Source organism: Crocodylus siamensis, chromosome 10 (genome assembly GCF_052110815.1).
Source record: "Crocodylus siamensis isolate JL-2025a chromosome 10, ASM5211081v1, whole genome shotgun sequence".
Lineage (NCBI taxonomy): Eukaryota > Metazoa > Chordata > Crocodylia > Crocodylidae > Crocodylus > Crocodylus siamensis.
This window is the reverse complement of record NC_143404.1, coordinates 42,281,465-42,308,398: the sequence shown is the minus strand read 5'-3', so window position 1 is coordinate 42,308,398 and position 26,934 is coordinate 42,281,465. Positions and strand designations below refer to the sequence as shown.

Sequence of the window (26,934 nt, the reverse complement as noted above, 5' to 3'; positions counted from 1 at the left end):
TACCATCACCTCATTTAGTAAAACAGGCATTCATTTATTTTAAAAAAGTATTGCATGGATTTAGAGAAATAATAGGCCTAGAAAATGGTAAAATGGTGTCCCTTAATTCTAAATGGTGAGACTTAATTCTAAATAGCAAATATGACAAAAGATGGAGAGTTCAATGAAATTTCAAACCACACCCCAACACATGAATTTAATGTAATTTTGGAATGAATTTAGAGAACCTGAAATGTGCTAGACTGACACAACTGGTGACTGAAATCCCTTAGCAGATGCACACATACAGCAAAGTCAGCAGCATTACACCTTCAAGAATCCTTGCTAAAATATTTCAAACATTTTGAAAACAAGAAAACTCCCTCAATTCAAACTTAATACAATCTTGTAAAAAAGTGTCAATTTTCTGTAGAAACACACAGACAGGACTGCTTGACATATTAAAAAGTCTGCCACTATAACTAATGATTTCAGTAAAGGGTAGAGTTGGAGAGTTTGTAGTCATGAGGGTGTAGGAAATGTACAACTAGCAAGGATTTTATTAGACCAACTGTATAATTGGAAGAATTTTAGACAAGCTTTTGGGCATGAGCAAAGGGTGCTTTATGCCCCAAAGCTTGTCAGTTAAGGGAAATTTTCTCAGTGTTTTGGCTAAGATCAAACAAATGTGGGGCCTGTGGGCTTGGGATCTGCATGTAAGATGACAGCTTGGTAGAAACTATGAGTTAAGGATTTAACAGACATGGAGACTGAGAGAAGATATTTTAAATTTAGACTTTAAGGGAATTTATAAATGTACTCCAGAAGTGGAAGCAGGGGGGACTTTTATCAGACTGGCTCTGAGGGCTGCTTTAAAGAGCCCTGAGTGTCTTGTGTGCATGCATGCATCCCCATGCTTAAAAATGGTAGCAGGGGCACTTTAACTAGAGCTTGTCAAACAAGCTTTAGTTAATGTGCCTCTGGGCCATTTTTAAGAGTGGGGACACTGATGCATGAGACACTGGAGTATGCTGGAGCGCAGTAATTACTACAGTCTAGCAGACTTGATTACTCAAACCTGCTCCAACATGCTGCAATTATATAGCACATCGGAGCAGACTCGCTGCTTGTATACAGGGTTCCCATTTGATTACTGGATTTGGACTGATACTTAAAAGAAGGAACATTTAAAACAATCAATTTAATACCAATCAATTCAAGAGATGAATTAAAAGTAAGAGCAAGTGAAAGAAAAGTAACAAACAAAAGGTTATGTTCAAGAACGGAAGATACAGCTCCAGGCCCTACCTAAATTAAACAGTTTCCTAAAATCTTTCATGTTGATTCAACAGTAGAGCAATAACAGTGTAGGAAAATGCTAGTTTACCTCACCACTTCGATTACATCAGTATAATATAGCACAACTTTTAGTGTTAACAACGATGCAACTACTTGCTCTGCTTCAGTTAATTTTTTTACCTTGAAAACTAGATAAATTGTAACTTCCAATCAATAGTCCCTAACAGTTGCTACAAGTAAAATTCATATAGCCTCAAAACAAGGGTACAAGGTGAGTTTTAACGTACTCATTGAATAGATGACTGAGACAAAATACATGAATCAGCATTACTTGCAGGATACAGACTTCTGAGTTTCTTCTTCTTACATTAGGCTGTTGTTACAGTGAGAGAAAAGAAGTGGAGAACTCTTTCCCATTTTTCCTAACTCTCCATGTGCCAAAATACCAATGTACAAGTCCTGTTGGTATGAGCAAAGAGAAAAAGGTATTCTCTTTCCTTGCAACTTATGAGTACATTGCTCCAGAGGAGGTTGGAAAGTACCATCAGCTTCTAGATATCTTGGCTTCATGATTAGGTCCAGTGATGTTGGGATGGAGCAAGTGAAAACCATGGGAAGAAAGCTGAAGTGATGGAGGATATCAATGGCAGGAAGTAGGAAGGGTCTTAGCTACCTTTCCCCCTATGCAGATGACAATATCCCTGACACCATGCCAATAGGAAGGCTGGAATTGAGAGACTTTCTCCCTCAAAATCAGGAGGAAAAAGGAGAAGAGATACCCTACCCTAAAAATTGGGAAGGAAGGATGGAAAAAGAGCAATGACAGAGCAGCTAAGGAAAAGAGCACTCAACAGACTGTGTCCCAAAAATGACTCTACTTTCACCACCAAGGTGTTAATGAAAGAAGTAAAATACAAAACAGCCAGGAGAAGAGAAGACTCTACAGAGGGAAGAGAGAGACAGCAGGATGCATCTGATGAAGCAAGCTGTGGCTCTTTGATTCAGTTAGTCTATCAGGAGTACCGTATTTTTCCGCATATAGCCTGCACACTGATATAACCCACACCAATGTATAACCCATGGAAAAATTGTATTTTCATAAAATAGTCTGTGTATAGACCGCACCCATGCATTCCCCACACCTGACAGTGCAGGCTCTGCTGGACACGGCCGCCAGAGCTGGAGCTGGAGCTGGAGCTGGAGCCAGCTAAAGTGGTGCTAATTGCTGCAGGGGAGGGGAGGGATGAGGAGCTGCAAGCTGCAAGCCCTGCTCCTCGCCACCAGCCGCTAGCTGCGCTCAAGCCTCATTAAAGGCTATTCTAAAGACTCTCACCATCCGCCTGCAGCCTCCCCTCAAGACATGGCGCAAGCACGGGGTCTGCTGGGCATGGCCGGAGCCAGAGCTGAAGCTGCAAGCCCCGCTCCCTGCCACCAGCCATGCTGAAGCCTCATTAAAGGCTGTTCTAAAGACTCTCACCACCCGCCTGCAGCCAGAGCTGGAGCTGGAGCCAGAGCCAGCTAAAAGTGGTGCAGGGCAGGGGAGGCAGCCCCGCTCTCCGCTGCCACCCGTGCTCAAGCCAGTCCTGCCAGGGCTCGCCGCTGCCGTGACATCAGCCTGCAGCCAGGGAGGGGCTGGGATGGACCATGCTGTTCTAAAGACTCTGCATAGCCCGCACCCATCCATCAAGTTTGTAAAAACGTGGATAGCCTGGGACTATATGTGTGAAAATATGGTACCTCTATTAGTCCTCTACCTGACTTCAGACTAACATGGCTAACTACCTCTTTCTGCTATGGGGACAAGGAGATCTAAAAGATCTCACCGAGACACTGGCTAAGTGGAAAGTCCTCAGAGGAAGACTTAAGCAAAGAGATGAATTAAAAGTAAGAGCAAGTGAAGGAAAAGTAACAAAACAAAAGGATATGTTCAAGAACGGAAGATACAGCTCCAGGCCTTGCCTAAACTAAACAGCTTCCTAAAATCTCTCATGTTGATTCAACAGTAGAGCAATAACAGTGTAGGAAAATGCTAGTTTACCTCATCAAGAAAGAGGTTAAAACAGTTTTGGATGCTATACAGAGAGAAAACAAAAGTAGAGACATTTCTGATTTTTCTGTTTTAGGAATTTAAAAAGCTATAAGAACAATTGTTGTGAGTCAAACATTTTCAGACAGAAGCAATTTTTATTAGCATACTTTTAACTATGTATAAGCAAAAAATGAAAAGCAGAACTGGGATAGACTGGTGCGGAAAGAAGATAGGAAAAGTGACGGAGAAAAAGATCAGGACATTTAAAATTTTCTAAATGTAAAGCTTTGCAGCAGGTTTACAAAAAATGATAAGAAACACTTGTCCATTCCATTTGATTTCACAAACTGAATCAGGAGACAGAAGACAACTACAGGCAAAGAAGGCTGAAAAACCTGATACAAACTCAGGACTCCTATACTGAGGGAAAGGAAAAACCTGCTTTAGTTTTAGATTTTAATTTTACAAAACTGATGCCAGCTTCCTAACATTTAAAATATTTATGTATATAGAGGAAACAAACGAGAGAAATGAAAAGGCATTTAGGATACTATTATAATTTGCCACTGTGGCACATTCTACTACTGAATTCCATTTAATGCAATTTAAATAAGTGGGAATTCATGTAATCAATAGTACAATTACAAACTAAACACAAATAATGCTATTTAAAGAAACAACACTGGGTATGTTTCCTAAGGCCTTATAAATCTTGAGTTTTAAAATGGGCATCATTGTTTTCCACTACCATTTGCCTTGCTACAAGCCTATTATTCTACATATATTGTAAACTATTTCTTTTACTTCATCCTGGGTTAAGAAAGTGGTCTGAGTCAGTGCTGAGATTATTAATGGAAATCAAACCAAGAAAAGGGAATCTGGAGGCTTTGAAAACAGGAAAATGGACAACAGTTGAAGGCAGGCAAGAAAAAGAACATATAAACAGAGGCAATCAAAGTATGGGTACAGTGAATCTTCTCAAGCTGGTACTTATGTACAACTGCTACATAGTTTTCAGAATAAAAATTCTACAAAACCAAAACACCCACCACCCAAAAACCCTCATGAAGAGACAGCAGGGATTGGGTGTGTTTGGGGATAATTTTTACCTTACTTGATCTTGAGAACATAGGCTTCAGTAAAAGGGCTCATGCCATAAAGAATAATTAAAGTAAAAACTAAGCTATCTAGATAACTTCTCTGGCAAAATACCACATCCCTCCAGAGTTAAGAGGAATATGGAATGGTTCAGTGACAATTTAAAATAGACTTTAAATATTTTTCTTTTCTTGTTCCAATCATTTAGCAATTCTGACTATAAAAATGTACTATACAAAGCAAAAATAACTTGCATCCTTTTCTGTAATTCTCGTTTGTAGACACAAATGGTAGTTTTTAATAAATCCTGTACTTTTCAACAAGTTTTAGGTGCAATTGCAACCTTATCATATTACATTTTTTGTTACTATGCCCATTCCTGCTCCAGTTGAAGTTAATGGAAATGTTTTAAAATTGGCTTCAATGTGGACCGTACCAGGCCCTTATTTTAACTGACCAACATTACAAACTGCATGGAGTTTAACTTTTTTAATAACCATAAATGTGGATGCTGCCTGTAATTAATGTTAGACTTTTGCCTAATGAGTTTCAAATTTGGCATTGAAATTTATGCTATACCCATTCAGATGTACAGAGGAAAGAAAAGAAAGCTACTTACCTACATAATGCTTCAAAGTTAAAGAAAGCATCTGACAGGAGTCCCACTTGAGGCTCTTGTACCTCTGATACACATGCTCTAACATTTTTGGTTCCCTTAGGGACCAAGGTTAATTGGCACAAGAGCATCCCCAGCTACATGTGATCAAACAGGTGCCTCAGAGGTGTCAGGAAATTATAGCCAGTTTCTTTCATAGCAATAAGTGAGGGCAGCATTAAATTCTAATAAAAACAGGACAAAGACTGATAACATTAAAAAATACAGATGCCAGTAATTCCTTCAGAAAGAATGGGCAAATCCAAAAATGAGCACCTGGAGGGTAGATACAGAAGATTATTCAGAATTTGAGCTTCCAAAAATTGTTACAGGCAGAGGTGACAGCAAGAATCATTATGAGGTGGTAACAGGGAACCCCTGCCTCTGCTACGAGAAAGGGATGGGGGGAGGGGAGGGGGAGGAAAGGGGCACAGAAGGCAGGATAGATTGCACAAAGCATGATGGGGCAAGGGGCAGTAGGTGTCAGTCACCCATTTAAACTTGAGCTGTAGGCTATAAAATGCAGGGCTGCTGAGGAGCGTGTTCACAATCCTTCCCAGTTTCAAGTCACCTGCAAATATATTCAAATCCTTAGTAAACACTTTGAACAGCACTGGACCCAAGACAGACCCCGGTGGTGCTGTACTCAAAACCTCCTTCTATTCTGGCTTGGAGTCGCTCTTAATTACCCCTTGCTTGCACATATTAAACTAGCTGTCTATCCACCTTGTAGTAGTAGTGTGTAGTAGTAATGTCTAGCCCACATTTCTCCAATTTCTTTATGAGATGGTCATGTAAGACCTTGTCAAAAGCCTTGATGAAGTTCAGCTACACTGTATCTACTGCATTCCCTTCATCCGTCCAATTAGTTATCTTGCTGAAAGAGAAGGATAAGATTTCTTGGCATTTGTTCTTAGCAAATCCAAGTTGACTGCTTGTGATCAACTTTTCCTTCTTCAGATGCTTGCAAGTGGACTTTTTTGTGATGTGCTCCAGTAACTTCTTGGTTTTCCAGGTGAGGCTAACTGGTCTGTAGTTCCCCGGGTCCTTTTTTTTATTTTTCATTTTTTGCCTTTTTTAAGTAGGGGAACTGCACTGGCCCTTTTTCCGTCCTCTGATACCTTGCCAGTCTCCCACAACTTCCTACAAATCATTGCCAAGGACTCTTCTTAGTTCTTCTCTGGCAGTTCCTCCACTACCCTGGAGTGAAGTTCATCAGGTCCTGCTGATTTGAATTCATTCAGACCGATTCAAAACTCTGACCATCTCTTGTGATCTCAGTCTGCAAGGTGTCCTCCTCATCCACATAATCCTTATTACTAGTTGGGATATAACTGGCTGCAGCTTAATTTTTTTGAGGACAGAGGCAAATTATCAGTTGAGCAGTTCCACATTCTTTGCACAATCTGTTAAGAACCCACCTTGGCTGTTTATCAGTGGACCCACTTCTTCCTTGGCCTTTCTTCTCTGGCCAATAGATTTATAGAACCTCTTCTGGTTGTCTTTAACTTCTCATGCCAGGTGCAAGCGCTCTTTTTTTTCTTTCTTTCTTTCTTTTTTTTTTTTTTTACTTTTGCCTTCTTCATTTTGGGCCAGTCAAAGTTTATTTTCTGGTATACTTCCTTGGTGACCTGCCCATCTTTCCATAGCCTCCATGCTTTCCTTTTGCATTTGAAGTATCCTAGAAGCCCTGTGCAGCCACACTGGCCTCTTTCCATACTTCTTGCGATTTCATTGCATCTGAATAGCTTTGTTGGGCTTCTCCTTTCCCCCAAAGGTAAGTGTGTGTTCTCTTCTAGGTTGGTGGATCTCCTCTGGTAGGCTTTAAAGTAGGCTCATTGGGGGAAGGGGCAGAGGAAGCCTTGGACTACTAAACCAAGCAGCACCCACAAGTACAGCCCAGCCTAGACTGACGACAAGCAGAACAAATATCCAGGTAAGCAACAGGGGCCAGGGCACTACTGAGATTAGGGGGCCAGTGCACACATCTTTAGGAGGCCTCAAATGCCTCTACACAAATGCTCGTAGTATGGGGAACAAGCAGGAGGAACTTACCCTCCTGCTAGCTGACACTAACCCAGACATAGTGGGGCTCACAGAAACATGGTGGGACCCAACGCACGACTGGGCGGTGAATATCAAGGGCTATAGGCTGTACAGGAGGGACAGGACAGGGAGAAAGGTGGGAGCGTGGCACTTTACATGAAGGAGGAATATATATCCTCATCAAGTAGCACAGTGTCAGAGGAGGGGCACAGTGAAGTGCTCTGGGTTAGAATACAAGGTAGTCAAGGGGAAAGAGACTTAATGGTAGGGGTCTACTACAGACCTCCCAACCAAGGGGAAGAGCTAGACCAGGAATTCTTAAGTCAGTTCATGGAGGTAGTTAGGTCAAAAGACGTGGTCATCACGGGTGACCTGAACTTTCCAGACATCTGCTGGGAACAGCAGTCAGCCAGGTCTGACCGCTCACATAGGTTCCTAGCCAACATACAGGACCTCCATCTAACCCAGGAGGTGCACAGCCCCACGAGAGGAGATGCCTTGTTGGACCTGGTGCTGGCCATGGGCAACGACTTGGTGAGGGGGCTGCAGGTGCTCAACCATCTGGGAAACAGCGATCATCGCCTGCTGGAATTCACCATCCAGCACAAGGTGGCAAAGGCCTGCAGCAAGGCAGCAGCCCTGGACTTTAGGATGGCAGACTTAAATGAGGTAAGAATAGCTGGGGAGGCACTAAGGTCCCGGAGGGGAGGGGAGGGAAGTCGGGTGTCCAAGAAGAGTGGTTGCTCTTTAAGGAGACGATCCTCCAAGCCCAAAGGGAGGTAATCCCAACACGGATCAAAGGGGGCAAGAGGGCGCAAAAGCCCCCATGGCTCACCAAAAGCATCCGGGAACATCTCCCAGCTAAAAGGGAGGCGTACACCCAATGGAAGGGAGGGGCCATCACCAGGGAGGATTATACCGCGGTTGCTCAGGGCTGCAGGGCGGCGGTCAGGAAGGCCAAGGAGGAGATGGAACTGAGACCAGCTTCCCGAATCAAGGACAACAAGTAGTCCTTTTTTAAAAACATAGGGGGCAAAAAGAAGGTACCAGGTAATGTGGGGCCCCTGGAAACCTGGTCGTCACACCAGATGACAAAGGCTAGGAAACCTGGTCGTCACACCAGATGACAAAGCTAACTTATTTAACAATTTCTTTGCCTCCATTTTCCTGAGCAGGGACCGGATCAGCCCAGGACCCCCTCAGGCCCCAGGGGAGGCACACCCAGGCCTAGGGTCAGTGGGGATCTAGTTAGGGAACTTCTGGAGGGACTGGACTTATTTAAATCAGCTGGTCCTGATGATCTCCACCCTAGAGTGCTGAGGGAATTAGAACAGGACATTGTGGGACCCCTGGCACAGCTTTACGAGCGCTCATGGTGCTCTGATGTGGTGCCAGAGGACTGGAAAAGGGCCAACATAGTTCCCATTTTCAAAAAAGGGAGGAAGGAGAACTCAGGAAACTATAGGCCAGTTAGTCTTACCTTGATCCTGGGGAAGCTTTTTGAGAGAATTATCCCGGTACATATCCACAAAGGGCCAGCAGGGGAGGTTATGCTTAGGGGCAACCAACACGGGTGCATTAGACATAGGTCCTGCCAGACCAACCTGGTGGCCTTCTATGACCAGGTCATTAAATCCTTAGACGAAGGGGTAGCAGTGGACGTAGTCTTTCTGGACTTTAGGAAGGCCTTTGACAATGTCTCTCACCCCATTCTCATTAAAAAACTAGGGGACTGTGGTGTCGACACCTACAGAGTCAAATGGGTCACTAACTGGCTGGAGGGCCGCACCCAGGGAGTGGTGGTGGATGGGTCATTTTCGACCTTGAGGGATGTGGGCAGTGGGGTCTCCCAGGGCTCAGTCCTTGGGCCCACACTATTCAACATCTTCATCAGTGACTTGGATGAGGGAGTAAAAAGCACCCTGTTCAAATTTGCTAATGACACTAAGATGTGGGGGGGTGTGGGTATGCTAGAAGGGAGGAATAGGCTGAAATAGGACCTAGACAGGTTACAAGGGTGGGCAGATGAGAACAGGATGGGATTCAACACTGACAAGTGCAAGGTGATGCACCTGGGGAGGAAGAACCAGCACCATACCTACAGGCTGGGGAACTCCTTTCTCATCAGCGCAGAGGCAGAAAAGGATCTTGGGAGTCATTATTGATGCAAAAATGAACATGGGCCGGCAGTGTGGGGATGCAGTCAAGGCCAACCATACCTTGTCATGCATCCATAGATGCAGCTTAAGCAGGTCCAAGGAGGTGATCCTCCCCCTCTATGTGACACTGGTCAGGCCGCAGCTGGAGTACTGTGTCCAGTTCTGGGTGCTGCACTTCATGAGGGATGTGGACAACATGGAGAAGGTCCAGAGGAGAGCCATTCATATGATCAGGGGGCAGCAGAGCAGGCCTTATGACGAGAGGCTACGGGACCTGAACCTGTTCAGCCTCCACAAGAGAAGGCTGAGGGGGGATCTAGTGGCCTGTTACAAACTAGTCGGAGGGGACCAGCAGGCACTGGGGGAGTCCCTGTTCCCCCAAGCACTACCAGGAGTGACTAGAAATAACGGTCACAAGCTAGCAGAGGGTAGATTCAGACTAGACATCAGGAAGCGCTATTTCACTGTAAGGGCGGCTAGGATCTGGAACCAACTTCCAAGTGAAGTGGTGCTGGCTCCTACCCTGGGGGTCTTTAAGAGGAGGCTAGACAAACACCTTGCTGGGGTCGTTTGACCCCAGTACTCTTTCCTGCTATGCCAGGGGGTCGGTCTTGATGATCTGCTCAGGTCCCTTCTGACCCTACCAACTATGAAACAATCCTGTGCCTCTTGAAAGCTTCAAGCCCTCCTGTTCCTGAGACGCAGTGGCAGAGGAAAGTATATACTCCCACCCACCCCTGTAGGTGAATGAAAAGCATAAACATATAAGGCATCAAAGAATGTATCCTTCATTAAAAGCTTTTGAAAGTTGATCTAGTCAAAACAGAAAGCCATCTCAATATACAAGTCCAGATGATGACAGGGGAAAAGATCACATGTATTTTTCTAATAGGAACCCCCAGACAAGACAACCACTAAATCCCATGCCAGTTCTTAACTAACAAACATTCTACTAAATGAAATTCTGGAGTCACCAGGATCTGCTCTCCCAAGAACTGAAGGTACCATTATTTACCTTTTCTTCAAGAAATACATAAAATTATTCCCCAAAGTATGAGTTTAACATGTGGTATGATCTTCAAGTATATTGGCTAAGATCTAAATAAACATATTGGAGAACTATTCTCCATGTAACCAAGAGATCTAGATAGAAAGAACACAAAATATTGTTCTGCAAACATTAGGAGGAACTTCTTCACAGTTAGAGTGGGCAAGGTATGGAAAGGGCTCCCAAGGGAGGTGGTACTCTCCCCTACCCTAGAGGTCTTCAAGAGGAGGTTGGATGGGCAGCTGGCTGAGGTCATCTGAACCCAGCACTTCCCTGTCTATACAGGGGGTTGGACATGATGATCTATTGAGGTTCCCTTCCAACCCTAACTTATATGAATCTGTATAGAAATCCTAGCAGCCTTGTAGATTTCTAAATGGAAACAGAAATATGCCACTCAAAGCCACCTATACAATTATGGGGTTGCATCATACAGCTAAGTATGTCATCTCCTATTCTACTTAAACAGGTATATGAAGATATTATATTCTTACACCGATTCCCAAAGTCTTGAGCAACTAATTTATCTTATTTTATATAAATAAAACTTCTCAAACAGAAACAAGGTATGGAAATTTATTATAGAATTAAATGATTTCTGGTATAAACTTGGGATAAGAGTGCAGATTTTTGTCCATATAAAATAGTGGACTGATTATTAGGCATTATGCCCTACTGCTCACTTCTTTATACACAAGGGCTATTCCCGAAGTTTCTAAAACCTTGTATGATGATCACTCGTGTAAAAAGGTTTATATAGGGATGATCCTGCCTTGAGCAGAGGGAATGCATTCACCTCTTCTTAAAAGATTCTTACCAGATTAAGTTGACCAGAGAGGCTTTACACAGGAAGGTGGTATGCTGGAATGGCACACAGGTATACCCTGACTGAAAAGGCTGAGAGATGTTAGTGCAGTAAAAAAAGCCCAACTTGAAAACTAACTACGAAGACAGCTTGTTATCTTGCTGCTCGTGGTGATGCCTTTTCCAAGTCTGAGGAAAAATGCAGATTTCTCAACTAACAGGATTTCCTCATTTCCACGGAACAGGTTAAGGTTAGAAAACCCAAGATGCAAAGTAGAATAATTCCAGATTGGAATGCAGGATGTAGAAGTTCTCTGGGTAAAGATGTTCAACATCACTGGTAGGGGATATGGTAGCTCCCATCTGAGAGGTATGCATGCCAATGTGGTTCTTCCCACCTGGAGACATTTAGTACAACCTAAACCCATACGGAAGCCACTAGAACAGCAGACTACAGAAATTTTCCCATCAAAGAATCTGGCCAAAGTTTCCAGTGCTGAATCAATCTAGTCCTTCTCCAGCTGTAGCTGCTTTCCCTCCCAAGCTTGTATATGGTGAGAGTATGAAAGAATTTGGCTGAAGGATCACTTGCTCACAAAGACTGAAGCAACCCAAAAAAGGGAAGCTTTTAGAATCAAGACAAAAATGTTACTTGCCCTCCTGAATCAGGAACAAAAGTAATCAAACTCTTCCTATTCTGGTATGCCAAAGTAAGCAAATAATCTCAGACCTTGTATTATGGTTAAATAAAAACCCCCTCATTCCTCATGTCTTTAGAATTTAAGCAAGGAGATTCAAAACCTGCTATTTTTTTAAATGAAGGATCTCCCTCAGAAGACAGTCAGCTTTCTAAACGCAGCACTGGGGAGGGGGTGTGCAACCAAGCCACTAGGGGGCGCTGCCCCTCTGTGGAGCCAAGGCTTCCTCTCACCCCTACAGGCTTGGGGCTGCAGACCTCCTGCTCCCATGGGGAAGGAGCTGCCAGCTCTGTCCCCAACGGTCAGGCAGGGCCTTCCACTAGTGAGACTCCCAGGCCCCAACACATCAGTGGGGCCCAGACCGAGCAAAGGGCTCCCAGCACCTCCTGCCAAAGCCTGGACCTTGAAGGCTCCTTCCCACTGCTGGGCCAGGCTTTCCTCAGCTTGCCTCAGAGGAAAGGGGAGGAGGAGACAGTCAGGTCTGCTTTCCAGCAGGGTGGCCTCTGCTGGGCACACTACATCTTTCCCCTTTCCACTGATGTCACTGGTGGTGTGCACAGCTTGGCCCAGCCCCGAGCCAGGGCTAAACGTGTGGCTGGCTCAGCCCAAGGAGGCGCTGCAGCAGCTGGAGCAGGTGATGTCGAAGCTGAGAGGTTGCCGCCGGCCCTTGTGTCTTGGGTGCAGCCCAACAACACACCAGAGAGGTGCATCAGGGATCCTGGGAAGAGAAACAGGGCTGCAACAGTGGCTCCCAAGGCTGGAGCTGCAGCCCTGCTGCCTCTCAGCCCCTCAGACTCGGAGTCCACTGGCTCCAGCTGTTGCAGTGCTTCCTTGAGCATAGTGAAGATATAGTGGGTTGGGGCCAAAGCCATTCCTGCTGGAGGTCAAACTAGGAGTGTGCTATTGGTTAACTGTTTTACCAATATAATTAGAGGATGTTAAACGGACAATTTTTAAAACAATATTTACATCCCTATTGTCAACGTGCATTCCTGCCATCAAGCTACCTACTTCCAGTGGGGCATCTGGAAACCTTTCAATGAAGAAAGCCAGAGTAAGTCCTTTGGAGGGCAGCTGGCTTCCTCCAAATGTTTCCTGAATTATGGCTCCTCTAGTGCCCTCACGTGTCAAATCATTACTGTACCTGGGAGAACTCTACACCAAAATGGTTAATGCAGATTGCTTTGATACCTGTTGGACAGGTTGCGAACAGATGGTGCTATAAGCACAATTTGTAAGACATCCAAAACCCCATAAAACTGATACAAATTTTATTTTCAGGACTAGCTGAAATTTGGGGAAATACTATGCTACTTGCCAAAGGAGCGATGGTGAACTGAGCTGGAGATATAGAAACTTAAATCAAGAACTTGGTCCTATGGGTTGTTTCTCTGCTGTCTGAAGCTGTCAAGGAACTGGCTGGAATAGTCTGTAGCTATAGCACCTTGAGTAGTGCTCTCCTGTTAACATGCATGTATCTCAGCAAGTAAAAAGAACTTTGAAAACAATAAACAAACAAACTGTTCATGGTTTTCTCCCGTCTCTGATCTTAAAAGTTTTTAAAGCATTTGACACTTAATGATATCTACTATATGAATTGTATCAACGGTAGACCCTGCCCTTGTACTTTCTCATTCATGACTATGTCAAGTATGGGAAGTACACATTTTGACACTGTACTGCGGTGGAGGGTTTTACACTTAAATTAGCAGACTTCTTGAAAATTAATAGGGAAGACAAGTTGAGAGCCCAAATCAAACACTTAATATTTTTATTTTAAATCATTTATTCTCCAAACCTAATAAAGAAACCTCTTTAAAAACCACAACGCCCATGACAAGTTAAACATACCATTTTTGTTACAGCTTTGTTAAGAGTGTAATTAATTTGTTTTTTAAACAGTAGGTACAGTTCCTTCCCAACACTCTTTTAAACTCTTCATTTTATAACTGAAGATTGCATTCAAGCTTTCAAGAAAGATACCTTAATAGTGACAATCCTGATGGTGCCATCATTATTTCCAATTAAAACTATATGGAATTTTAGAAATTAGCTAGCAAAAGCTAGATTTTCCACCTTCTATCAGAATAAAACATTTTGCTCATGTTTTGTTGGCCTAAGGAATTTGAGATATTCCACAAAGGAATCCACTCTCACATACTCCCAACACAGGTCCTTATGTTTTGGGGCTTCAATCATCACCCTTTTCTGTATTTACTTGAACATCCACACTCTACAGTCATTTACCTGAATCATAAAGTCATTTTCTTCTTCCAATTCACAAATGCATCGAACAATTTCAAAGTCACTGTCTTCTTCATCAAAATCCTCATCTGGATTAGTGGTCATATCAATATCCCGACTGCAGTCATCTTCACTCCAAACCAAGCTATCTGTAGACGATTCACTCAAGGTCTCTTCGTCTGTTTCACAGAAGATAAATTGGATAAAAAACCATCACAGTGACTGCAAGAAGCCAAATGAGGTGGCTATTCTAAATTAATAATGTAAATCTGAGATGCCCAGTGCAAGCAATTCTAAAATAGATCAGAAAGTCTGTGTTTAAAGATTAGCCCTGTATTCTCCCAAAGTGCCTCTCCAATTCCCTTCCCCTGCCCAATATGCCGCTCTGCTTTGTTTCCTCCCCTATCTTCCACTGTGCTACTTGTCCTTTCCTGAGTCTGCCGTGTGCCACAGGTGCCATGCCTGTCATGGCATGTATGATGCAGGTTGGATACCACCATTCTAAAAATAGGCTTAGAAACTACTGAATTTGTATATTACTTGTTAGTGAAGGCTCTTCTGTTAGTAGATGTTTCAGAATCTCTTTTGCATTACCAAAGCTTTTGACATTAAGATTTCAGTCCCGAACCTATCTCTGAAAATATGCCAAAAACAAATAGAACAAAAAACCCAAACAAAAAATACTTCTTCTTCAAAAACAAGATTTTCTTTTCCCATGGAACAAAGAACAAGTCGGTACCATAATCTTAAAGATAACTGTTTCTGGAATAAGTTAATTATATGGAAACCACTGACAAATACGTGTTTTCAAGATTTAATTTTAATGAATTCAGGACACAGTAAGGTTTTATTCTAAGCTAAATTATGGATTATCTAGAAGGAACAAAAAAAATCCATATGATTTGATATCAGAGATTTCCTTTTGTCATGTAGGTGGCGTTAGACTCCATTCATGTTGCAACAAGATGTAATAAGCTGCTTACTAATAGCTCAGCATTTCCTGAGGTGTAACTGTTTTGTTATTTAAAGCCTCAGTTATATATTTCAAACCCATTTCTTATAGTAGGAGGCAGTGCTGCAGAATACTACTGTTGTGGCAGACTCCAGAAAACACTGCAACTTCCAGACCCAACTGCCCAAATCTTATTTCACCTCTGGATGTCTAAGACTGCTGACAGAGTTCAACTAATGGTTAAATGGGATCTGATCTGTGATCCCAACATGCACATGGCAGGAGACTTTTTAATATTAAAAAGCACATATTTTTCTATTTAATGAGTTACTGGCTCGACTTGTGCTCAATTTTGCATCGAGCGCACAAGAAGGAGAGGGTCCAGAATGTTTTTTCCATTCCTCTGCCCCTCCCTTCTCCAGCTGTCTGTAGACAATACAGAAGTTGCCAAACAACTAGCATTGGAAGCACTAATTTCCCCCTAGGAAGCAGATGCTTGGTTTAGGTCCCTTTAGGCACCATTTTAGGGAAGTGTTGCGTTATAAGAGATGCATGCTGATCCTTGTGAGTGACCACTCAGGATATACTGGCTCAAATCCTATTTTATCTTTCGGCTTCTAAGTGCTAGTTAGCTAATTAAAAGTAAAGGTTTAAATGACTCTTCATGCTTCACAGCTTTTGCCTTGTATTTCCACCTGTGCAACTAGATATGGTCTTCCAAGCATTCTCAGAAGATATCTCCTATGACCTGATAAGGGAGGGTTGCCCTGCATTCTGGTCCCAGTTCCTGCCTCTAATGCTGTGCATCACATTGAGACACAGAGCAAGGCCCATTGTCTTGCTCTCCTTGCTCCTCCATTATCTCCTCTTGGCTGCTAAGTGGATCAACTTCAGCAGAAGTGGAGGGTCCAACATGGGCCTGTCTTGGTCTATTGTTTCTTGGGCAAGTCCTTTGAACAGTACCTTTGAAAAATTGCTATTCAGTTTTTCCTTCTGTTAGTTATGGGGCTTGCACAGAATTCCAGGCTTCCCAGGTAGAATGGAGTTGCAGCAGTGCATAACTGGCCACAGCAGATCCTTTTGAAAATATGCAGAAGTTATGCACGTTGGAATAGTATCTAAATTCATGGAAGTGGCACTTACCTTGAGACATTAAGTAGCACTGAGACCCCTGGCAGATGTTACACTTAAGATGTAATTAATCAGCTACGCCCATCTTAAGTAGTAACTGGCCATATGGTCATGCAATTAATGGTGCAATAAAACAGGGAATAAGCCACAAAATAATTACGCAAAATATGTGCAAGTTTTCTGGCTGGTTCCCATTGCAACATAAATAGAAAATGTGGCCAGGGCACTCCTTAACCTGGAGGTGCATGGGAGCCCTTCAAGGAAAGGCTCCTAAACTCGGAAGCGCCAGTACACCAATTGACACTTCAGGCCTTGGGAATATACTGGAGCCCTACAAGGCTCCAGTATGCTCTTGCAGTTAAGAGCACCAGTCAGCTGACTAACACTCCCAGCCAGATCCGGATTCAGTGGTTGCCAAATCCACCCTATTTTGAGTGTGCATGTGCACATGCACATATGCACACAGGGTGTGAGCCTGGAGCATGGCACAGGAGAGGGGCTGGGCAGAGAGCACCGAGGAAAAGAGCTAGGGACTTTCCCTATCAATATGGAAACCTGTCTAAGCTGGAACTTTTTTAGTCCTATGAGATTCCATCTTGGGTTTCAGCGTATTTTAGAAACTTGTTACCATATGCTTCATCTTATCAACCAGAACCATAAATCTTTCTTAGATGCACCTTGTGGGCTAGGGCAGTTAAATTACAGCATGGTGCTGTGTGTTCCTGGCTCAAACCTAGTAAAGCCCTTTAGGCTGTGCTTAAATTTAAGTACATATGCAGTTCCACAGATATCAGTGGAATGCAATACATCATGCACCCCTCGGCAGCAATACAGAAAGAGCTGTGAAACTAGCCAAAGCACTTAGGGCAAGTCAAAAAGAAAATCTCCCTAGATGTTTAAAGCGAGGGCGTAGTAGATATGTCGGAGAGTAGAGCTAGGATTCAAAAAAACCTCAATATATTGGAAGATTGGACCGAAAGAAATCTCATGAAGTTCCTCAAGGAGCACATCTGTGATGGGCTGGCTTCAGGGATGATGCTCAAGGGCAACCATCACGGTTTCATTAGGGCCAGGTCATGTCAGACCAACCTGATTGCCTTTTATGATCAGGTCACAAAGGCAATGGATGCAGGTGTCGCCACGGATGTAGTCTTTCTAGACTTCAGCAAGGCCTTTGACACCGTCCCCCACCCCATCCTCATTAAAAAAAACTAGGCGACTGCGGCATTGATGCCTACACAGTCAGATGGATTGCGGATTGGCTCAAGGGTCATACTCAGAGGGTGGTGGTGGACGGGTCATATTCGACCTGGGGGGAAGTGGGCAGCAGAGTCCCCCAGGGCTCAGTCCTTGGGCCTGCGCTGTTCAATTTCTTCATCAGCGATTTAGACAATGGGGTGAAAAGCAACCTGTTTAAATTTGCTGATGATACCAAAATTTGGGGTGAGGTGAGCATGCTAGTAGGGAGGGAAAGATTGCAGCAAGATCTGGATAGGTTACAGGAGTGGGCTGACATAAACAGGATACATTTCAATACTGACAAGTGCAGGGTGCTGCACTTAGGCAGTAAAAACCAGCAGCACACTTATAGAATGGGAAACTCCCTTCTTGAGAGCACGGAGGTGGAAAGGGATGTTGGAGTCATTACTGACTCCAAGATGAACATGGGCCTACAATGCGAGGTCACGGTTGGCAGGGCTAACCGGACCTTGTCGTACATCCACAGGTGCATCTCCAGCAGGGCCAAGGAGGTGATCCTCCTCCTCTACGCGATGCTGGTCAGGCCACAGCTGGAGTACTGTGTCCAGTTCTGTGCGCCCCATTTCAGGAGGGATGTGGACAACACTGAGAGTGTCCAGAGGAGGGCCACCCGCATGATCCAGGGACAACAGGGCAGACCCTACAAAGAAAGACTGCGGGACCTCAACCTGTTCAGCCTTCACAAGAGAAGGCTGAGGGGGGACCTGGTGACTGTCTATAAACTCACTAGGGGGGACCAGATGGGTTTGGGGGAAACACTGTTTCCTCTAGCGCCCCTGGCATAACAAGGAATGATGGACACAAATTATTGGAGAGTAGGTTTAGATTAGACATCCGTAAGAACTACTTCACAGTTAGGGTGGCTAGAAGCTGGAACCAACTTCCAAGGGAAGCGGTGCTGGCTCCTACCCTGGGAGTCTTTAAGAAGAGGCTTGATGCCTACCTGGCTGGACTCAAAGGAGTCCAGTCTTTCTCCCACCCAGGTGGGGGGTCGGACTTGAAGATCTACAAGGTCCCTTCCAACCCTACTTCTATGATTCTATGGACAAAGGTAAAGTCTTGCACTTCGGATAGGACAATCCCACTCACTGCTACAGGCTGGAAGCAGCGGTTCTGCAGGAAAGGACCCGGGGGTTACAGTGAACAGTAATAAGAAATGTAAAGTGCTCCACTTGGGGATGAATCCCCTGCACACCTACAGGCTTGGCAACACCAATCTGACCAGCACCACGAATGAAAGAGAACTGGGGGCAATAACTGACCACTGTATGAACGTAAGCCAGCAGTGTGACGCTGTAGCCAGCAGGGCAAATAATACTTTGGCGTGCAATCGATGCATCTCCAGCAAAATCAAGAAAGTGACTCTTCTGCTCTACTCAACATTGGTGAGACCACAGATGGAATACTGCATCCAGTTCGGGGCACCACACTTCAACAAAGACATGGAAAAGCTTGAAAGAGTCCAAGAGCCACCCGTATGATCAGAGAGTTGCACAACAAGCCATATGAGGTAAGGCTGAGGGACCTGGGTCTCTTCAGCCTGAAGAAGAGAAGGCTGAGAGGGGACTTGGTAGCAGCTTACCACTACATCAGAGACATATATCAAGGGCTTGGTGAACAACTGTTCACCAGGGCACCCTTTGGAAAAAACAGGAGCAATGATCAGAAACTCCTGGAAGACCATTTCAGGATCAACATTAGGAAAAACTTATTCACGCCTAGAGTGTCCAGACTGTGGAATAAGCTCCCTCCAGAAGTGGTGTAATCACCTACCCTGGAAATCTTCAAGAGGACACTGGATGGTCACCTTGCTGGGGTCGCTTGACCCCAGTGGTCTTTCCTGCTTGGTGCAGGGGAGCTGGACACGATGATCTTCCAGGGTCCTTTCCAGCTTACATTCTATAAATCTATGAAAGCTAAACATGAGCCAACAGTGTGCCCTTGTTGCAGAAGGCTAATGGCATATTGGGCTGCAATAGTAGGAACATTGCCAGTTGATTGAGGGAAGTAATTATTCCCCCCTATTCAGCACTGGTGAGGCAACATCTCGAATCCTGTCTCCAGTTTCAGGCCTCCTATTACAGAAAGGATGTGGACAGATTGGAGAGTCCAGCAGTGGGCAATGAATTTGATAAGGGGTTGGGGTACATGACTTCTGAGGAGAGGCTGAGGGAACTGGGCTTACTGAATCTGCAGAATTGAAAACCGAGCGTGGAATTAATAGCAGCCTTCAATTACCCAAAGGGCGGTTCCAAAGAGGATGGAGTTAGACTATTCACAGTGATGGCAGATAACAGAACAAGGAGCAACAGGCTCAAGTTGCAGCAAGGAAAGTTTAGGTTAGATACAAGGAAAAACTCTCTCACTACAGTAGTAAAACACTGGAGCAAGTTACCCAGAGATGATGTAGACTCTCCATCCTTGGAGGCTTTTAAGACCTGGCTAGTCAAAGCCCTGGCAGGGATGATCTATTTGGGAATGGTCCTCTTTGAGCAGGGGGGTAGACTAGCTGACCTCCTGAGGTCCCTTCCAACCCAAATGTTCTATGATTTATATTCTGAGTTTTTGTCTAGCTCTAACCTAGAGCCAATGTTTATATCTTTACTTGCTAGACCAGAGAGTCCTTTATTCTCAAATTTCTGTTCTACCTGTAGAAACTTATCAACTATGAAGCCAAACCTGAAACCTATGGAAAACTGGCACTAATGTTCCACTTGATTAATTAATGCAATACAGTTGTCCCTCATTTACAACACCACCTAGTAAAAAAGCCACTTCTTAACAGCAAGATTTCACCTAGTGCCTCTTAATGTAAGATTTCACCTGGGAATGTTTTCCGTACCATGCAATTCAGATGATGCTCCCTATGACAGCAGCTGGACATTTATGAGAAATCAAGCAGGTTTCTTTTACTCACATTAACTGCTACTTGCATATAAAATGAAATCCACAAATGACAGCCATCTTACCATTTACTTTCAATCTCTCTTTATGATGCCCACAATCAGAGTCATGTAGAGGTAGTGTACTTAGCTGGGTATATGATTTATTTGAAGAATTGTATCTTGTCATGTTGACAGATTTGGGGGGAGAAGGCTCCTGGGAAATGTTGATGTTTTCTTCACTGCCAGAGTATTCTGTAAAATTATAAAAGCATCAGTACCAGGGAAATCATTATCATTTGATTTATTGATGCAGTCTTTTTCTCGCTATGCCAAAAGTATTTGGGAGTACATTTCACATGCCTGAAGACAACTATTCCTTGTCTCAGTTTTTAATAACCTGTCTACACAATTTAAGTGATGGTATTTGGAAACTAACACAGTGGTTCCCAAATATGGAGCTACAAAAACCTGCAAAGGGTACCACAATGCTGGCACTGCTGCACCCACCACAGAGTGAAATTGCTCCATGCACCTCCATTTTCAGGAGGCAAGCTACAGCCCAACTGATAAGTGTCTGCAGCAGAAAGACATGCTGGCCTGCATGGTATAATGTGCCTTCCTGCTGCAGCTGTTCCCAGTTCAGCTCTGGCTTGCCTCCTGAAAACAAAGGTGAGTGGAGCAGTTTCACCCTATGGTGGTGCCACCAGGAAGAACTGTGGCTCATGCCTTAATTTTCAGGAGGTACAATGGTGCTGAACCAGGAAGAGCCCCAGAACCAGCAGCATGTCAGCATGCCTTCCTGCTGCAGCCAATTGTCACTTTGGCTCTGACATACCTCCTGAAGAGAGTTGCATGGGACAGTTCCATCTGCCCAGTGTGTCTCTGTGCAACACTGCAGGTCTGGACTGGGAAGGGATGCAGCAAGAGCATAAGCTCCTTCCACAGCTGCTTCCAGATATGGCTCTGCAGGACGTACACAGCAGTTTTACTTGGCTGCAACAGTGGTGATAATGGGGTAAATACAATACAATTGTAACAACCTAATCAACTGCTAAAATGTGAATTAATAATAGAATTACAATATCTGCAATACATTTTAGCCTTTAATGTAGTGCCACTAAATTTTGAAAATTTTTGAATGGTTGACTTGAGTATAAAAAAGGTTGAGTCACTGCTCTAACACTAATCTCCTGATTTTCTGAAGTGAAAGAAAGATGGCTGAAAGAAAGGAAATAAGCATGTATAAATGAATAGCTTTTTATTCTTGCCTGAGTTATTTGAAAGAGATAATTAAGTGTTGTTGCATGAATTCTGATAATTTAAAGTTAAAAGGATACTATACAATAATTATTTGTTTAAAAGGAGTTAGAACTAATTTCAGTATTCGTATTTAAGTGGAGCCTGCTGTTTATTTAATTCAGAAAAATGTTCCTCTCTACACTACTACTGCATAGTTTCAGTTTCTAGGGTCAGAAGGGACCTGAGTAGACCATCTAGTCCAACCCCCTACCATAGCAGGAAAGAGTACTGGGGTCAAACGACCCCAGTAAGGTGTACATCTAGCCTTCTCTTAAAGACCCCAAGGGTAGGAGCCAGCACCACTTTGCTTGGAAATTGGTTCCAGATCCTAGCTGCCCCGACCGTGAAGTAGCGCCTCCTGATATCTAGCCTAAATCTACCCTCTGCCAGCTTGTGACCGTTATTCCTGATCACTCCTGGTAGTGCTTGGGGGAACAGGGACTTCCCCAGTGCCTGCTGATCCCCCCTGACTAGTTTGGAACAGGCCACTAGATCCCCCCTCAGCCTTCTCTTTTGGAAGCTGAACAGGTTCAGGTCCCGTAGCCTCTCGTCATAAGGCCTGCCCTGCTGCCCCCTGATCATGCCAGTGGGCCTCCTCTGCGCCCTCTCCATGTTGTCCACATCCCTCTTGAAGCAGCGCCCAGAACTGGACATAGTACTCCAGCTGCAGCCTGACCAGTGCCGCATAGAGTGGAAGTATCACCTCCTTGAGCTGCATCTGTGGATGCATGACAAGGTACGGTTGGCCTTCCTGACTGCATCCCCACACTGCCGCCCCATGTTCATCTTAGAGTCAATGATGACTCCAAGATCCTTTTCTGCCTCAGTACTGACAAGAAGGGAGTTCCCCAACCTGTAGGTATGGTGCAGGTTGTTCTTCCCCAGGTGTATCACTCTGCACTTGTCGGTGTTGAATCCCATCCTATTCTCATCTGCCCACCCTTGTAACCTGTCTAGGTCCAATTGCAGCCTATTCCCCCCCTCTAGCGTGCCCACATCCCCCCACATCTTAAGTGTCATCAGCAAATTTGAACAGGGTGCTTTTTACCCCCTCGCCCATGTCACTGATGAAGATGTTGAACAGTGCGGGCCCGAGGACAGAGCCCTGCGGAACCCCACTGCCCACATCCCTCCAGGTCGAAAATGACCCATCTACCACCACTCTCTGGGTGTGGCCCTCCAGCCAGTTGGCAACCCAATTGATTGTATGGGTGTCGACACCACAGTCCCCCAGTTTCTTAATGAGAACAGGGTGAGAGACATTGTCGAAGGCCTTCTGAAAGTCCAGGAAGACTATGTCCACCGCTACCCCTGCATCTAATGATTTGGTGATCTGATCATAGAAGGCCACCAGGTTGGTCTGACAGGACCTGCCTGTAATGAACACATGTTTTTTGCCCCTAAGCATGATCTCCCCTGCTGGCCCCTCGTCGATATGCACCAGAATAATTTTCTCAAAAAGCTTGCCCAGGATCGAGGTATGACTAATTGGCCTACAGTTTCCCAGGTCCTCCTTCTTACTCTTTTTGAAGATGGGAACAATGTTGGCCCTCTTCCAGTCCTCTGGCACCACACCAGAGCACCACGAGTCCTCATAAAGCCGTGCCAGGGGTCCTGCAATGACCTCAGCTAATTCCCTTAGTACTCTAGGGTGGAGATCATCTGGACCAGCTGACTTAAATATATCCAGTCCCTCCAGAAGTTCCCTAACTAGTTTCTCACTAACCCTTGGCCTACGTGTGCCCCCCTGGGGCCTGAGGGGGGCCCAGCGGGGAGGGGGGGGGAGGGGGGCAGTTCCAGTCCCTGCTTAGGAAAATGGAGGCAAAGAAATCATTAAATATGTTGGCTTTGTCGTCTGGTGTGACGACCAAATTTCTTAACGTGTCCTGCAGGGGCCCCACATTACCTGGTACCTTCTTTTTACCCCTTATGTATTTAAAAAAGGACTTCTTGTTGTCCTTAATCCGGGAAGCTAGTCCCAGTTCCATCTCTGCCTTGGCCTTCCTGACTTCCCCCCTACATCCCCGAGCAACTGCAGTATAGTCATCCCTGGTGATGGCTCCTCCTTTCCATTGGGTGTGCACCTCCCTTTTAGCTAGGAGACATTCCCGGATGCTTTTGGTGAGCCTGCATGAAAGACCTAGGGGAAAAAAACAACACTGCCTATGACTGTTCACCAGAGCCCCACAAGGGATGACAAGATTGAAAGGTCACAAACTCCACTGTGATCAGTTCAGGATGGACATAAGAAAGAACTTCTTCACTGTCCGAGCCCCCAAGGTTTGGAACAGACTGCCACCTGAGGCGGTTCAAGTGCCCACTTTGAACGCCTTCAAAACACAATTGGATGCTTATCTTGCTGGGATCCTATGATCCCTGCTGACTTCCTGCCCCTGGGGCAGGGGGCTGGACTCGATGATCCTCCAGGGTCCCTTCCAGCCCAAATATCTATGAAATCTATGAAATAGGACAAAGTGAAAATTGCTGTGTTCAATCCTTCATTCAGTCATATGCTGCACTTCCCAACAAAGGCTCAGGGAAGCTTACGACGAAACAGAATAATTTACAATAACTTGTAAAACAGGAGTGCAACTGACAAGAGAATGACTTAAAAGGGAACCATAATATATACAAAGTGCTGTCCAATGCACAGAAAAAGGTTGCTAACACTATCTTTGCCCTTAAATACGCTGACTCCATTGGCCCACAACTACGGAGATGTAGCTGACAATGAAGCCTGCAAATGCCGGCCCAGTTCAGCGTCTCATATTCTCCCTTTAACAATTCCTGTCCATTTTTTGCAGAGCTCCAAAGTTTTCAGAAGGAAGATGGAAGGTTAGTAACAAACACGAGGCTAAAGTAATTTCTCTTTTGTTACCCTTTTGATCAATGCACGACTTCTTAAAAACTTTTTTTTTTTTTTTAATCACATGATGTGCAAATATTGGGCCAGGCCCAAGGCAACAGAAAAACTCATCCATTTTTGACAAATACAATTCCAAACTCCAAACTTTAAACTAAGCTTGAGTTTATACCAGAGGTAGGCAATTATTTTGGGTGGAGGGCTGCTTACCAAGTTTTGGCAAGCCATCGAGGGCCACAAGGGTAACCCTGCCCCTTGACAGGTGCCCACCCCCTGGTCGCCATCTTGGGACTAGAAGTCCCACGCCCTATCCCATGACCTTTGCAAGGGGGTTTGCCATATCAGAACCAGAAAAATACCAAATTATATTCTAAAAACCAAATGTGTACTACAACATTAATTAATGGCATTTCAAAAAATATTTTTGTCCTGATTTACATGTTTGTGTAGTATACATAGAAGTGATAGTATAATAGCTTAAAATGAAGTCTTATTCTTGTATATTGTGGGAGGGTATGGAAGGGTGGGTATAGGTTTGTGGGTATGTGAGGGTTGGTGTGGGTGTGCACGGATGGATAGGCATGGGGATGTGTGTATGTGGGGTGGGAGAGCATGTGTGTGGGTGAGCATGGGGGTGAGTGTGTGTGGTTATTGGGTTTGTGGGGACCAGTGTGTGGGTGAGGGTTGTGGCATGTGTGGAGGGCAGGAGTTTGCCAACAGCCCCACCAAGGTAGGCACAGCCCCCGCCAGCACTTCTCCAAGCCCTGGCTCCATGCTTCTGTCACTCCTGGCCCTGGGGCACTGGTGCCAGGAGCACAAGCCCTGTGCTCCCGCTTGCAGCCACTTTCCCCTCCTGCTGCTCCCTCCCCCCACTCCCCTGGCAGCATATCCCAGCTTCACGGCTGAGACTGCAAGATGCAGCAGGAACTGGACCGCACAGAGCCAGCCAAGAATCCCAGGGGATTCTTATCAGGTAAGATCAGAGTACAGCTGTATCAGGTATTGCTCAGACACTGACAAAGATATTCCCTGCTCCCCAAAGTCCCTGCCTACAATCTAAATGTTATAAAGAAAAAGAAAAGTTGAAAGGAAAACAGACACAATGAGAAGTGATTTGTCCTAGGTTGCATAATGGTGAAATTTGAATCAAAACTTTGGTCAGGAATCCCAGGGCAGTGTACTAGTCCTTGCACTATACTATATGTCTTATTATGTATTTTAATATTATAAACGCCTTAGTCTCTCAGTCCATAAGGCTTTATTTGCACTCTGATTGCTTGCCTTATTTGCCAATTAGAGTGCTCTGGACAGACAGAGACACATGGCAGAGCGCTGCCATGACAATTGGGACTGGGGGGCCACTGGTGCTGACTCCCCCCCCGGCTCCTTTGAGGTGGCAGAGGCACGGGATGCTGGCCTCACTTGCCCCACATGGTGAAGCACCGCCATAACAGCGGGAAATGGAGCCAGAGGCCCCCCCCGGAGCCAAAGGCCCCCCCCACAACAAAAAGCCAGTGGGGAGGGGGAGGCAGCTGGGAAGAGGGGAGGCTGCACCCTTCCACAACCGCCACCATGGCCGTGACCGTTGCTCCAACCACCACTGCTGTGACTGTTGCCACCACCAATCATGGGACCTAGTGGCCCCAGCCCCGGCCCAAAACAGTTGGGTGGAGCAGCCCTGGCCCAAAACAGCTGCGGGGAGGCAGGGAGCAGCCCCAGCCCAAAGCAGCAAGGGGGTGGAATGGTCCAGACCCTGGCCCTGGCAGTGATGGGAAGTGGGAGAACAGCCCTGGCCTGATGTGGCAGGGGGAGGTGGGGAGCAGCCATGGCCTCGGACTGAGGCGGGAGGGGGGAAGGAGGGGGACAGGACGCAGGGCTCTGCCCCCCCCCATCATTTTTTATGGGCAATTTGCTAGATTTATATAAAAAATAATAAAGCAATGGAAAAGTGGAAAAAAACATTAGTCCTGTGACTGCCTCAATTGCTGGACAGACAGGAATCGAGCATTCGATGACTTCAATTAATGGAATACCAGGTTAGAGGAAATGAGTTTTCTGAAAGACAAGTTGAAGTAAAATTCACCATCTACTTCATTACCAAGGTGAAGTAGGAACAAACTTCTGTGAAGTTTCAGATCCACCTTGTCATCATGAAAATTGTAAAGGTCAGCCATGAGTGCCTGCAATCTACTCTCTCTCTAAGAAAAAGTGGCTGCAACCAGAAGACCAGACTTAGAGACACAAAGTAACTAGGCACTCTTAAAGTGGCTCAAAAGAAGGCTTGCACAAGTCTTAAGAGGACTACTGTTGAGACTGTATATAGGAACAGGCTCTCTGAAAGTCAGGTAAGCATAAAAAAAGGCTCTTGAGGAACTGGGTGACAAGTGCATGGCAAAAGGAAAATGCTGCAAGGTAGACAATGTAACTAAATAGAAGGCAAACAAACTAAACAGAAGGGGCTACTTCCACCTAGCTCTCCTGCAGC

The 26,934-nt window shown here is 45.0% G+C and overlaps 1 protein-coding gene across 12 annotated transcripts in view; it reads right to left on the bottom strand.

Moving 5' to 3' along the window:
- Positions 1 to 26,934, bottom strand: part of PHF20 (PHD finger protein 20) — a 210,843-nt gene that overhangs the window by 67,659 nt on the left and 116,250 nt on the right. For all 12 annotated transcript variants that reach the window (XM_090064537.1, XM_090064533.1, XM_090064535.1 and 9 more), the window contains 2 exons: positions 20,372 to 20,539; positions 14,063 to 14,238 (listed from right to left, as the gene is read on the bottom strand). In XM_090064537.1, coding sequence (XP_089920663.1) covers positions 14,063 to 14,238; positions 20,372 to 20,539 — 344 coding nt within the window. The remainder of the gene's footprint in view (positions 1 to 14,062; positions 14,239 to 20,371; positions 20,540 to 26,934) is intronic.